Source organism: Aphelocoma coerulescens, chromosome 11 (genome assembly GCF_041296385.1).
Source record: "Aphelocoma coerulescens isolate FSJ_1873_10779 chromosome 11, UR_Acoe_1.0, whole genome shotgun sequence".
Lineage (NCBI taxonomy): Eukaryota > Metazoa > Chordata > Aves > Passeriformes > Corvidae > Aphelocoma > Aphelocoma coerulescens.
The window spans coordinates 19,449,390-19,463,830 of NC_091025.1; the positions used below are offsets into that span (position 1 = coordinate 19,449,390).

The 14,441-nt window shown below is 48.4% G+C and overlaps 1 protein-coding gene and 1 long non-coding RNA gene across 2 annotated transcripts in view; one reads left to right on the forward strand and one right to left on the reverse strand.

Moving 5' to 3' along the window:
* The window catches only part of CMTM4 (CKLF like MARVEL transmembrane domain containing 4), a 38,022-nt gene extending 33,827 nt beyond the window's left edge, over positions 1-4,195 (reverse strand). Inside the window, exon 1 of the mRNA XM_069026386.1 lies at positions 3,555-4,195. Coding sequence (XP_068882487.1) covers positions 3,555-3,740 — 186 coding nt within the window. The 5' untranslated portion in view covers positions 3,741-4,195. The remainder of the gene's footprint in view (positions 1-3,554) is intronic.
* A 163-nt stretch (positions 4,196-4,358) lies between these two features.
* LOC138117170 (uncharacterized) lies at positions 4,359-10,142 on the forward strand. Its single transcript, XR_011154552.1, has 2 exons — positions 4,359-5,457; positions 9,222-10,142. It is a non-coding gene; the product is annotated as an uncharacterized lncRNA (long non-coding RNA).
* The last annotated feature ends 4,299 nt before the right edge of the window (positions 10,143-14,441 follow it).

Below are 14,441 nucleotides of genomic sequence, written 5' to 3' on the forward strand. Positions count from 1 at the left end.
ACACTCAGGAAAAGGAGAGACCGTCCTTCGGAAATTCAAGGGAATGGGGAGAAAGTACTGAAATAAAACAAATCATTTGAGGACATCCACAGCAAAGTTTTCCAGTGATATCCATTTCATTACTGTACAATAGTCTCAATGGAAAGTATTAAAGCCCTCAAAGGCATGAGAAGCAAGTTCATACCAGAAAGTAATGAGAATAAACTCTAGAGAGCATTCCTGCTCTGCTCTCCAAGCACAGCCACTTCTCTCTCACACCTTCCATGAGAAAAGGTACTGCTCCATTTCAATGCCAGAAAGTCAGCTGAGACAACTTCTCCAAAGCAAAAACATTTCTTTGGTTAGCACACAAGTGTACTGGCTTCTCCCTGACTTCCCTTTTGAGTTCAAAGTCTCGTTAGAACAAAACCAAAAGGCACAAACCAAACATGAAAGCTCCAAGCTACCTTAAGTCCTCCCCCCTCCCACTTCCCTTTGTGTGTCACTTCCCACCTGCCTGGTGACACCCTCAGGTGTCTCAGCCGCCCCAGCAGCCCTGAATGCCCCTGTTCTGATGTGGTCCAGCACTCCCCACCTTCCTCCAAGCTGCTGCTGAAAAGAGGCTACAGCTGCATCCCCAGTACAGCAGGTGTTCCCTCACAGATCCCAACAAACACACACAACTACTTCAACAGAACACTGAGACACAAGCAAAAGACTCCTTTCAGAAAAGCTCACCTACCTAACAATAACATTGCCAAAACCAGGCAAATCGGTTCAATGCCAAGCTGCTCCACACGGGCCCTTCCCCTTACTCCCTCACTGCTCCTCACGCTGCCATCACTGACCACTGGCAGGCAGATCCAAGGACTAGGAGCTCTTCAGCTTGGTCATAAAGAGGAGCTGCAAGCCTTAAATTGTACAGTTTTCTGGTCTGCAACCAAATCTAAACTTGGCAAACACCAAAACAAGGCTCAGAAGTAAGCTGCACAATACTATACATGAAGCATCACCATAACCCATTATGTTGGTGTCCCTTCAGAGGACACTTTGGGGCATATCCTCTTGAAATATAAATAAGTTAAAACTACTGTCCCCTCTAGCAGCACATAAATTACTCCATATGCCTACAATGTCATAGAATGGTTTCCCTCTTGCAACAACCCCTTTATTTGAATCCATAAAGATAAATCCACAACAAATTACAGAGCCCTACACCTATTTTAAGTGATGTGGGGTTTTCCCCATTCCCTGTTCCTTCTGCTTTTGACAGTCAAAAACGGGCATTTGGAAGCAGGGCCATCCAAGCCACAAAGTGCAGCAGTTTTCCTTCCCACAGCACCACGGGCCAGTTTGTGGGAAGCTCTTCAACCAAAGATTAGAACAAGCAGCAATGTTTGCCATGAGCTGACATCTTGCCTGCCAATCACAAATGTATTTTAAGACAAATCCTGATGCTAAATAAAGCACATACATTGTAATCTTTCCTGTAACATTCTTTTTACTAGAAGACATTTAGAGACTTTTATCATAACCAGTACTTGCCTTTTTCCTTTTTGTAATGTTTTTTTTTTTGTGTGTGCTAGGAGTTCCTTCTTGTTTTTAAGAGATACGAGTTCTACACTACAGACTTGGTAACGTTTCAGTTCCTACAATATTTTTGTAAAGGTATTATTGAATATTGTAATTGAAATAATTATACTTGGCAAATAAGCAACCTAAGTACACAGTGGAATGTGCTCTCTCTTCTTTCTTTTCCAACGCTGCTCAGTTTTCCATTGGTTTGCAAATGTCAGTAGTCTGCTATTCCATTACCATGAATGAGATGGAGGTTTTTTGAGTACAACTAACCAGGCTGAGGTGATGCACAGCCTTCCACCCTACACTAGCTAATTTAATCTCTTCTTAACTGCTGCCCCCCTGGATTCATACACTCCTAGGAACCACATGCAATAGCTCAGATCATTCTTATGAAAGGGCACAAAACACGGCTCAGTTCCTCTCAAGACACTCTGCACATGTAAATCTTCCCAACGATGTACTGGGAGCAGCAGTGTCTTTGTCCAGAGACAAGGAAACCTCTCTAACTCCAGCAGAGTGTGGTTTTCCCCCACCTTTCTTTACACAACTTAAAAACTTACGAGGTGTACTCCATGTATCTCTGGAATTTGTTCCAAGCAAGTCAGATTTAATAAGAGAGGATTCAGTTACGATCAGTAATTACTCATTTTAATGACAAGTTTTTAACATGACTTGCCACAGTTATTAGTGTACTGCAGAAAGGATCTGCAGTAGGAACTGAAACAAAAATCCCGAGGGCGGATTATTTCAGTGTATCAGGCAGCACCACCCCAGGACTTCCACCACACGGACAGTTTTTAACAGCTCGAAGACAGGTAGATGTTGCACAGTGATGACAGATCCTTTGGCTCCAGTCCTGAACACACACAATGCAAACACTCTGGTCCCTGTTGTTTGACTGCTGGGCTAACATGCTCACTGCTACCACTTGCAGAGCACAGATCCTACCCTACGCTGAGCAGATGAGAAGAAAACAAATCACACTTCCAAACCCTGGATTTTACTGGGCATTCATAAAAAATGGTCACACATTCATCACAACAGTCCTCTATAAACTTGTGTGCAGCTAAAACTAGGATACTTCCAATGTGTTTTTCATGAAACCTGTATGTGCAAGTTTTGCCTTGTACTAACCACCAGTGGTTTTAAATGCTGAAGTTATATATATGAAATATTTAAATGTTTCTGGCATCACACTTCTCAAAGAACTCGTCTATTTTAAGTTACAAGAATTTGCAGTACCCTGTAAGAAATTACTTAAAAATCTATTTCAAGGTGATTGCCATGTTCATAAAACACCTCTTTTCCTAATATCCTGGAAAACACATTTGTTGATTTGAAATATATATATATATCATAGTGACTTGGAAAGCAGATCAGATGAAGGCAAACATCAGCACTAGCACCACAGAAACTGCTGAAATGCTTTGGTGTTTATTACGTGCTTCACTGCAGGGGTGGTCCAAGCCTTGCATGGGCTCCATCAAACTGAACAGGTCAGGTGTCCAAAGTACACGAATGAGCACAGCTCACGTTTAATTACACAATACAAAACCTCGCGTTTGGTGTTTGGGGTTTTTTTAAGGTTTTTTTTTCCTTTTACTCCGTGCATTTAAGAGAGCTTCAGCCCGCTGACGGCACGCAGGCGAGCGAGGACTCTGCGAGCTCCGGGCGGATCCCGGGCCCGCCGCGCTCCGCACCCGGCACCGGGCGGGTCCCACCCGGGCACCCGCGGAGCCCGGCACGGCCGGGAGGAGCCCCGGGCACCGCGACGCCCCCGCACAGGGTCAGAACGGGTGGTGCTGCTGCCGAGAAGCTGCCTGCTGGAATGTCTCGGCCCTGCAGCCGCGGTTTGTTCGCACGCCGGTGACCCGCGGGCACACGGCCGAGGCGAAAGGCGCTCCTGCAGCCCCCGGCAGCGCCGCACGGCCCCGACCGGCCCCGCTGCCGGCAGCCACCCGGCTCGCAGCCCCGCTCCCCGCCGCGGTACTCACCACCTCGGCCAGCTTCAGCCTGCCCAAGGTGCCCCGCAGGTAGTCCAGGTCGCAGCGCAAGCCGCCCAGCCCGCGGCGCTGGCTGACGGGCTCCGTGGTGGGCTGGTAGGGGCTGCTGGCCGCCGAGATCATGGAGGCGCTGGACGCCTCGCCGTCGAAGCCCTCCAGGTCATCGCCGTTCCTCATGGTGCCGGTGCCGCCGGTGCCGCCGGGGGGTGGCCGCGGGCTCCGGCCCGAGCGCCGCGCTCAGCTAAGGCAGCGAGGACTGCATGGCCGCCCCGCGCCCGCCTCAGGCGGAGCGGCGCGGGGAGCGCCCGGGCAGCATCGCGCGGAGCGGGGCCGCGCTGCGGTGCGGAGAGGCGCGGAGCGGTGCCCCGGTGCGGAGTGGTGCGGAGCGGTGCCCCGGTGCGGTGCGGACAGGCGCGGAGCGGTGCCGCGGAGCGGTGCGGACAGGCGCGGAGCGCTGCCGCGCTGTCCCGGTGCGGAGCCGTGCCCCGGCCGAGGGCGCGCAGCCCTGAGCGCCGCACCCCGCCCCGCCGCTCGGGGGCGCGCTCCGGGCTCCGCTGCCCCGGGTCTGATCCCGATGCCGGTCCCGATCCCAGTTCTGATCCCGGTCCTGGTCCCGGTCCCGGCAGGGCAGCCCAGCTCCGAGCGGCGACGCCGCAGCCGCTCCTCCCCCTGCGCGGAGCGGAAAGGGCGGGCAGAGCCCGCCCCGGAGGGCGCGCAGCCGGGCGGTGCCTGCGCCGCGCCCGCCCCGCGGGGAGGGCCGCGCACCTGCCCCGGGCACCGCGCCCGGCCCGGGCTGGCCTCGCTGCTCGGGGTTCTACAGCCGCTGCTGGCGCCGAGATGCGCCCACAGCCCCGAGCTCGGCCGTGGCGGGACCGGCTCCGAGCAGGGCACCGCACTCGGGAACTGCCCCGGGCTCACGGCCGAGCCCCTGCGCTGACACTGCGCCCCAGCGGCTCCGGCAGCGGAAACCTCCGGGCTGTTCTTCCACGAGTGCTGTGTTTCGAAACAGTGACGTTTTCCAAGGTAGTCTTGACTGGCTGTGAATCAGGTTCTGGAGGTTCTTTTCCTTTTGCTGTGTCACGACAAATAAGGACAAATTGCAACTTAACCTGGCAAATCCAGGTCCCCCCATGATAACTGCAGCGAAGTTATTTTTTTTTTAACACAGCCAGACTGCTGTGTACCACGGTGAAGTCCAAGTGTTCCGTATTGCATCCTGTGATCAGCCATCGTTATCAGACAGGCTCTGACAGACCCGTGCTCCTCTTCGTATCACTGACAGCCTACATTGTCACCTCTTCCACATGACGGGACTTTAACACATTAACTCTTCTAGCATCTTCCTCTGGCCTCCCAGAGTCTGACTTCCTGCTACGGTTCTTCTGTTTTCCATGAACATTGGATTATCCACCTTGGGATTTCCTCTCAGTTACCTGAGTGTTTTACTTCATGTCTCCCTTTCAGTTCACTTGAAACTCCTTTAATCCTTCTTTTCATGGGTTCTGCCCTTTACATGTGATTTTTAATTTCAAGATATTCTTTCATTTGGCCTCTGAGTTAACATCCCCAAAGAAGGAGGGGCAAGGAGACAGCCTCGGAGAGAGAACCAGGGAAAGAGTCGGGGGTTTTTCACCACTGACAGTCACGGCTTGGTGAACCGGAGCCACAGCTGACTGTGCAAAGTCCTGCCACAGCTTCTGTGCTACACCCTGGGCCTGGGAGAGGCCAATATTCTCAAGCAAGGTGAAGAGTGGGGGGGGGGTGTAAAAGTCATTGCCCTTTGGTGAAGAGTGAGTGGCAGGGAAAGAAAAAAAAAAAGGAAACATGAGCAAAGCATGGAGGAGGGTAACTTCTGCTTGGGTCACATGAACCTGGCCTAACAACATGAAATCATGTAAGTGTAAGGGGGAAATCCTGCTATGGCACAGGGCTGGACTAATAGGTGTTTACAGTCTCTTATTTCAGTTCTTGTATAACTCTGGGGAAATCAGAATGCTCACAAAGCTCTTTTTCTTGCAGGAAGTGGCATAAGTATGTGGTTGTCACTTAGGAGAGTGGCTCTGGATTGTAACTTAATGCTCCACGGCTGTTTCAGGAACACAAGTTATGCATATTTACCTGCACAGACATTTAGCCTTTATTTTGAAGGACTGCTGTGGCAGTTCTAGAAAACTACCCTGATCAAAACAAAGAAAACATTTTTGAAACATCCAATGAGTATTAATTTGGTCAACCTTTTGCAGTTCTAACCAAAATACATCAGTGTGTTGAAAGAGAATCAAAAGGTGGTGTTGAAGAAGGACAAAGGGGAAAGATGGTTGAGTGGTTTAGCAAAGGTGAGGTGGTAGGAGATCTTTATTCTGGCTGTTTGCTTAGTGCCTCCTGCACACCCTTCTGCAAACTTCTTAATAACTTCCTTTTCCCATGGAGTGGAGGACATGAAGTGTACATGTATTTAAATCATGGGAGCAGTTTGGGGGTGCTGGGAGGTGTGGCCACACCAAACCCCTCTGGTTTTGGGCAGCCAATTCCCAGGGTAGGGAGAGCACAGCGAGTGAGCTCTGCTCCAGCAGGGTGTTCCTGGAGCAAGAGGGAGGCCTGGTGCCAGTGTGTGCTGAGTGTCCCAGGGCAGCTCCTGAGTGTCCCAGGGCAGCTCCTGAATGCCCCAGGGTAGCTCCTGAATGCCCCAGGGTGTGCTGAGTGTCCCAGGGCAGCTCCTGAGTGTCCCAGGGCAGTTCCTGGGTGTCCCAGGGCAGCTCCTGAGTGTCCCAGGGCAGTTCCTGAGTGTCCCAGGGCAATTCCTGGGTGTCCCAGGGCAGCTCCTGAGTGTCCCAGGATGTGCTGAGTGTCCCAGGGCAGCTCCTGAGCGTCCCAGGGCAGTTCCTGAGCGTCCCAGGGCAGCTCCTGAGTGTCCCAGGGTGTGCTGAGTGTCCCAGGGCAGTTCCTGAGTGTCCCAGGGTGTGCTGAGTGTCCCAGGGCAGCTCCTGAGTGTCCCAGGGTATGCTGAGTGTCCCAGGGTATGCTGAGTGTCTCAGGGCAGTTCCTGAGTGTCCCAGGGTGTGCTGAGTGTCCCAGGGCAGCTCCTGAGTGTCCCAGGGCAGCTCCTGAGTGTCCCAGGGTGTGCTGAGTGTCCCAGGGTGTGCTGAGTGTCCCAGGGCAGCTCCTGAGTGTCCCAGGGCAGTTCCTGAGTGTCCCAGGGTGTGCTGAGTGTCCCAGCTGCCGGGGCAGCTCCTGAGTGTCCCAGCTCCTGAGCTCCTAGCTGCAAGGGCCCAGCCCTGCCAGGAGGGCCCAGGCTGTGCTGGGGATCCCTGGCGTGCTCCTGGATGGGTGGGTGGGCTGGACTGACTTGGCAAGGCCTGCTGAGGCTGCTGCCAACATTTAACAAAGGAATCCTTTACACACATTCTTGCCTGATACGGCACCTTTTCAGCTCTGCAGCACTGGAAGGGAAAAAATGTCTACGTTTAATATGTAAATAAAAGTCCTGATCCAGGAAAAAGGTCACTGCATTCATCCCAGGCAGATCAGATCGCTCTCAGATAACTTTGGCTTTAGGAGTTTCCAAGCTTTCCAAGCACAGCCTGCCATTCCATTGTGTGCCTGCTCACAGAGACCAGGAAAATGGGGAACTGGGTCAATGATCAGCACTCAAGACACCACCAGAGTATCGAGCTAATCAGATCAGGGAATTCATCAGGGAGTTCTTCACATCCAGCTAAAACACGACTGAGGAGTGAGAACAAGGAAGAAACAGCACTGAGGGGAAAACCAAGTATGTAATTAAATGATCTGTTTGTTACAGAACAGTTAGGTCAGCTTTGACAGAATAAAAAACTCCCCATCAGAAAGAATCTCCGGGACACTGGTCATAAATTAAAACCAGCTGGTGAGTTAGGTGTAAAAAGCAGTTGAAAGAGAATCTTAAATATTCTCAGTGAACAAACTGAACAAAGAGACCCTCACCTCTCAACCTTCATCTCAGCTATTCCTACAACCTCTCATAAACTTGTGAACCAGTTGTGGGCTTTTTCATTAATCACATTTAAGTGCTATTTCCAAGATTAAAGCCTGTGACTCTACTCCAGCAGAATAGGAGTATCAACTGAAAACCAGACTTTTAAAGCTGCATTTATGTAGTTTTAACACACTTAAAAGTATTTTAATGCTTATACATAAAATTTTGTAGATCTGAATGGTGCTTATTAGGAATGGTGCTTTAATGCAGTTAAGAGTGTAAAAGGCATTAGAATCCTAACAGGAAAGTCACATCTGTGCGAGTACCTGAAAAAAGCTGAGAGGTTCTTTAAGAAAAGGCTCCGGTATTTCCACATGACCTACCGAAGGGAAGGAGCACTGGTATGCTGCCAAATTCCAGGAGAGCTGAGCAGTGATTAGAGTTTAACTTTGGCATCAGACAGGAGGCTTTTTTCCCCTTGAAATTCTCAATGTAAAAAATGCTGAAGCTTTTTCTCAGCTTTTCAGCTGGGGGAAAAGAAAAAAAAACAAGCCCCACCCTCAAAAGCTAATAAAGAACTTGCTTTAGGAAAACATCTGGTAGCCTTGAGCGCCTTAGTGCAGGGAATTGTGCGTTTTCCCAGTGTGGGAGTGTGGTGTGCACACTGGTTCTGAAGCCATCAGCAGCATGGGAGGTGGGCAAATCATTTTGCTGAGTCAGAAGTAGGAATTAATACAAGAAGAGTTAAACTGCAAGTTCTGACACAGACTTTAAGCAGAAGGAAAACTGTATGGGATGGTGGGGAGTCATGAGGTCAGATCTCTGTGATGCTGCTGAACAGTGTGACAATTCCATGCCACCACGTCCAGCCAAGCTGGGCATTGCAGCATGCCAGTGTGACACCACTGGGAAAGGCACCTCAGGAACAGTGATGAGACCTGGATTCCTCAGCTGGGAGCCAAAGCCCAGCCCTACCAACTGAGGAAAGGGGTCAAAGCCCAGCCCTACCAACTGAGCAGTCCAGAGAGAAGAGCAGAAAGAAGCTGAGATGAAGGGGAGCCTCTAAGGGCTTCCTGCACTGAATATCCAGGCGAGTTCCACTGGCTCAGAGCACCGTGCCTGTTTGGCCAGGGTCCCTTGGGCACACACCACACCTCAGTGAGGGACTCCTGGGCTTTTTGTCTGGTTAAAAAAAGTGCAGCTTCTGTAGCCAAAAGTGGCAGTGAGTCCTAGTCCTCTCCTCAGCTACAACATTGGCCCGTGCACACTTTCAACACCTCCACCTGGATTCCAGCCCTGAGGCCTTGGAAAATAAACAGAGCAGCCCTGGAGCCCCCCAGGCCTCACCCACTGGTGACAATCCCCAGCCTGAGCACCAGGGGTGCCACCAGCTCTCACAGCTGGGACCAGAGGCAGCAGCAGCTGAAGTCCCCACAGGACCTGTGCCAAGGAGCTCTACAAGATTAAGGGGACAGGTAAAAGTGTCACTCCTGGAATTTCACCATCACTATCAGGAAACTGAGTTTTCCTTTCAAAAACAAACCAAAAAGAAAAAAATCCCACCACCCCAAACCAAAACCAAGAAAGGCAATGCTGCCAAACGAATCAGTCAGACCCTTACCTTGCAGATGTGAACATGACTTCATGTGCTTTTAACAATGAGCCATTCACGGAGCCATTTTATTTTTTTTTTTTTACTCCAGGATTAGGGACTGACATCTCATTCTGTGTCATCTACTGGTCCAGTTTGGTGGTAAAAAAGTCACTGATGCCTTTCACCTCCAGAAACTTCTAAGGGCATCTGCAATCTGCAAGTGGCAGAGAGGAGTTACTGTGCAGCCACAGCTGGGCTGAAGGGCAGCAGACATTCTGCAGAGCACAAGGTGAAATGAATTTCTATAAAAAAGAGAAGCAAACCACCAGATTCTTAAGAAAAGTGCCAACAGACCTTTAATGGTGCTGGGAACCAGCCAAGACTGTGAGTTACATTTCTTTTGAAAGAATCCTGTATAATGAAGCACACTGAAAAAATATGCAGAGAGACTGACAGCAGTGTTTATTTTATTCATGGCACTACATTTATTCAGGGAACAGAGGGGGAAAAAAAAGCCCTGGACTGAGAAAAAAGGTGGTGGTCTTCCAATAACACCATAAAACCACACAGACCTAGAGCAGAAGGCCAGAAAATTCTTGCTCCCTCTGCGTGGACGTGGGGATGCTGCCCCTGCAACATCCAGTAGTTTTATAGGAAGTGATGGAGCACACAGGGTACAGCAGGCCTTGGAGGGAAAGAGCTGGGTTTTATTTCTTGAGGAGGTGGGAAGCTGAAGGGGAGGATGAAAAAATTGTATAAACCATGTTTTATAAGCAAAGTTTTAAAGGTCCCTTAGCAGGCTTTAAAAAAGATGAAGTACACTCACTACATTCTTTCTTTCCACGGACAGAACGGGCCAGCGAAAACAACTGACCTCAACTGTTTGAATCCTGTGTGTGTTGTTATGCAACAACCCAACCAGTCCCCTGCACTTCTGCTGGGGAACTGCACATGGTAGAGAAGTTCATTCTTTAATTACCCTCCTGCATTTGTTTTACTTACAGCTGATTGCTAACATCAGCAACCATAACAGCAGTTCAAAGAATATTCCCTTTTGCAACAGCACTTCATTTCTCCATATGATAGAACTCTGTACTCAGCTCATCTGGCTCATTCCCTCACACAGTATTTCTTTGGTGACATGGGTCTTCTACATGCAAGGGAAAGTTTTGGCTTTTTGGCCTTTTTGCTTTTTTTCAACAGGAAAAATAATTTCAAGTCTTCCACCACTGGCTATAAACCCAAGCCAGGCATATGGCCCCAGGTCTCCAAAGCCATACACAGAGGAACTAATAAATCCTGATTCCTTGCAGACTTGTCTTCTCTTCCCACCTTCCCCTCCTCACCCCTCCCACCCAGCCCACTGCCCCAGCACCCTCCCCAGGGTCCCCTAGCACAGGCAGCAGCTTAGCTCCTATTTATGTCCTCCAACTACTGCTCCAGCAAAAGGAAGCCAGTGCTGCGCCAGGTTCCGTGTGTGCAGACCACAGATCTTTGTTTGGCCTGGCTCGCCGAGGAACCAGCCAAACTTCCTTGGCAATCCCACCTAAGGCAGAGGAAATCTTTGGATTTATCATCTCCACCAAGCCCTTAATTTTCATGCAACTGGGATTAAGTCAGCTGTCTGCGAGATCTTTCTTGTCACTGAAGCTGGCCAAAAGATTTAAGTTATTTTTGAGGAGGGGGTAGAACAGGCCCGAGCACAAATGCAAAAGCAGTGGAAACCGTGCTAAAAATATTTCAAATATGACAGCATTCTCTTAATAGTTGTGTTGTACTTCTGTTCAGCTGAAAGGTGACTTGGGAGAGATTTTAACAGGCTTTTGCTGTTTTAAGTATTTCAGATCCTGCCAGTTTCTCTGGGAGTTTCTCAGCATTGCAAGATACTGGTCAAGACATCCTAATTCAGCCAGTTAAGCACAGCTAATTACAGTCACCTACTGACAACCCAGTGTTGTCCTGGGGCATGTGTGCTCTTCCCAGGAAAACAAACCTGTGAATAGCAATTCAGGTTCACAGCATAAATGATTTTCAGTATTAATTCAGTAGCCCCCATCTCTTGCACAGATCAAATGCTGATATTCCATTGCTTGTTTCCAAACCAGCCCATTAGCACAGCAGTTCCAAACTCTTAGCAAAGCTTGAACCCAGCTGGAAACAGGTTCCATCAGCAACCTCCACAGCTGAGTGAGAAAGAGCCAGTTGTGGGTTTGGTTGGAAGTGCCCAGAGCTCTCCCTCTAGGACTTCTGCCTTTGTTTTGCATTCAAGAGATTTTCTGTGCAGTCAGTGACTGGTCTGTAATAAAATGGAATTGCCTCCTAGTTCTGCCTCTCTGCCTGTAGGCACAGTAACTGAATTCTTTCAGAACATCAGGAAATTTTGAACATCTTCACTTTCTAATAATCTCCAGAACATCATCAGTATACCAAGTCCTTCGTGGATAATTGTTTTCCTCATCTGGAAAGGAAAGGTTTTAATTTGGTGCACCCAGGGCACAGCAGTGTCCTGCAGTGCCTCTCACTGAGGCCACGAACAACACACAGAGTGGATCTGGTCTCAGCAGCCCTCTCCATCCCTCCATTATTTCTCCCTCTGTTCTGTCAATTAAGTCCATTCCACTCCCTGTCTAAAAGGCAAGTCCTCGGTTTCTGGAATGCTGTCAGACTGGTCAGGTGAGTGCCAGAGATCTACAATGCCACTTTCCTTTCCTCAGCCACTTCAATTTTTCACTGCACATGCTTGCAGTAGTTGCAACTCCATTTCTGGCGTGTTTTGAGGAATTATTTTTGGTTTTAAGCATTTGGCAAGCCCAAGGTAAAGATGACATTTTTATGTCATAAAGCTACACTGAGTGTTACATACAAAACATTTCAAGGGCAGCTTGTGCCAGCTAATTCAACTTTCTTGTGGACAGATACAACTGTTGGCTTTCAGTGCTGGACACTGCTATTTCAGCTTTTGTTCTGAAAGAAACAAACCAGTCAAACCTGTGTCAATTTAGTCAACTCAAAATTAGAAAGGAGAACAGCTTAACTCATTTTAACAAAATTCATAGAACTGAATGAAGTTGCTTTTCTTTAGGAAAAAATCAGCAGCTCGGTCTTTGGAAGATACTTAGATGACAAAAATAATCTGCCAAACAGGAATTATTGAGGGAAGCTGACAAGCAGTGCTACAGCATCTCGCAAAGGCACATCCAGCAGGCACCTTCAGGCACCGATCCCACGCCTGCCACCTCCTGGGCTTGGAATACTCCAGCTCGAGAGACCTTCAGCAAAACAAAAGTGTAATTAAGTGTCAGGGAAAGGGGAGTCAGGGATCTTTTCCTTCAGATAAAATGTTACTACTCACAGTGTTGGTTCTGCTGCAAAGTCTGCAACCAAAGGCAACAGAGAAAATTAATTGCTTCCCTTAGTCCTGACATCATCTCACAGACCTCCTGCATGTAATTACTGACGTGCTTCCAATAAAGCCCTCCAGGAACTCGCAGCCTGGGGCTCTGACATTACACAGCTCTTTCAGAGGGTGACAGTGCTCCAGATCAACTCACACTGCCAGGTCACACCTCTGGCATCAGTCACTGCTGACCACACTCCTGGGGCACTGCTGCACTTGGCACAGGACATGTCCCTGGTGCTCATACTGCAGCATGTCCCTGGTGCTCATACTGCAAGCCTTTTTATTCTTTTTGAGACAGTTGAAGCAGAATTAGGTGCCCTGTACTTCAGGTTTTTGGGGACGTCCATGATTTTGAAGCACTGTAACAGCATATTTATCCTACCACTTGTCAAGAACTTCATTTGAGAAAATTAACTTCCTTGAGATTTTTTCTAAACATCTGAATTTCACTGAGATCACTGCCTTTCACTCTTCCAGGGAGCAGAAATCCCACTCAATCCCTCCTGCCCTCAGCTGCCCCCTGCAGTGCCCATTCCATGGAGAGCTGCTTATAAACCACTTACACGGAGTGCAGGAATCTCAGATGAGCAGGACATGTCCCAAAGCAGCAGCTCAGACTGTTGGCTTTTGTGATTATTTGTGCTTATTTGTGCTTGTTGTCTTCCCCACACACTCTGGATGGGTCAGTGAAGGAGTAGCTCATTATTACAAAGGTTGTAGGAGGTCAGGCTGGAATTTTTATGTCAATGCTTCCTTGATGGGAAACTGAATTCCAGTGAAAGAGTGCCTCTGGAATTAAACTGTGCCTATCCTATGAAGATATTATTTATTTTTAAATGAGAAAGACCATGTAACAGACAAGTTTGGGTTTGGTACCAAACACTCCATTCAGCTCTCAACACAGACCCAGACAAGAAGAGTCTCCTTCAGGTCATTGACAACAACCTCATAACCCCAAGCCTCTCCCATGCAGGTATTTGAGCTGCAGTGACTCAGAAATTGAGTGTTTTGTTCAAGCAAAGGCTCTTACCCAAGAACTTCATTCTCCAACAAAACCCTGCCACACCTGAAAAGCCAGAGGGGTTAACACCATTTGGAGCAGCACAGGCAGTGAAAGACTCCTCTTCTAAGAGTAGTTTAGAGCCTTCAGAAAGATTTTTCTGCACCAAAGCCTTATTATCCCTTTTTTTTTTTTTTCTGACTCGGGGGCATTTTGCTTTGAAAAAATAAAATTACAGCTGAAGAGCAGCAAAGTAAATGTAAGAGTTATAAAGGGTGTTCTTCCATCCACTGTCTTCCATCTTCCACCCACTGTCATCATCTTTCTAAAGTCACTTTCAACTTTGGCACATCTGAAAAAGTCTTCACTTGGTTTTCTCCCAAACTAATATAACCAATAATTCTCTTCATATACTCAGAAAATATTTTCTAAAGCTCATCTTAAAGGGCTAAAATTGATTCTTCACATTAATGAGCTAATGAAAACATTACAGCAAATCTAAAATGATAATTGTGTCACGGCCTCATAAGGATTCCCTTGTGAAGAAATTGTATTCCAGAAAGCAAAACAATAGCTGATTTACATTTCAGAGGCAGGGTGACTCAACAAATATTCATACCTAGAGCTTCAATCTGTGCAGAGGAATAGAGGCATCCAGTTGAAGTAACAATGAAAACAACCAGCAGAATCCTAATTAAATGCCCACTCTTTCTGTGCTTACTGGGAAGCTCTTCTTACACCCACCCAAGGGAGAATACTTGGCTATTGGCAGAGAAGAGGCATTTCCAACACTCCAGCAATTCACTCCTTAAAGCTCTCATAGCCTGGATTTGAATCCTGCTAATTCCAGACCAGTGCTCTGCTTGGGAACAGCCTTCCACAAAATGCATCTGAAGCTGGTAAAGCATTCAGCTGTGTCCCCAGCCCCA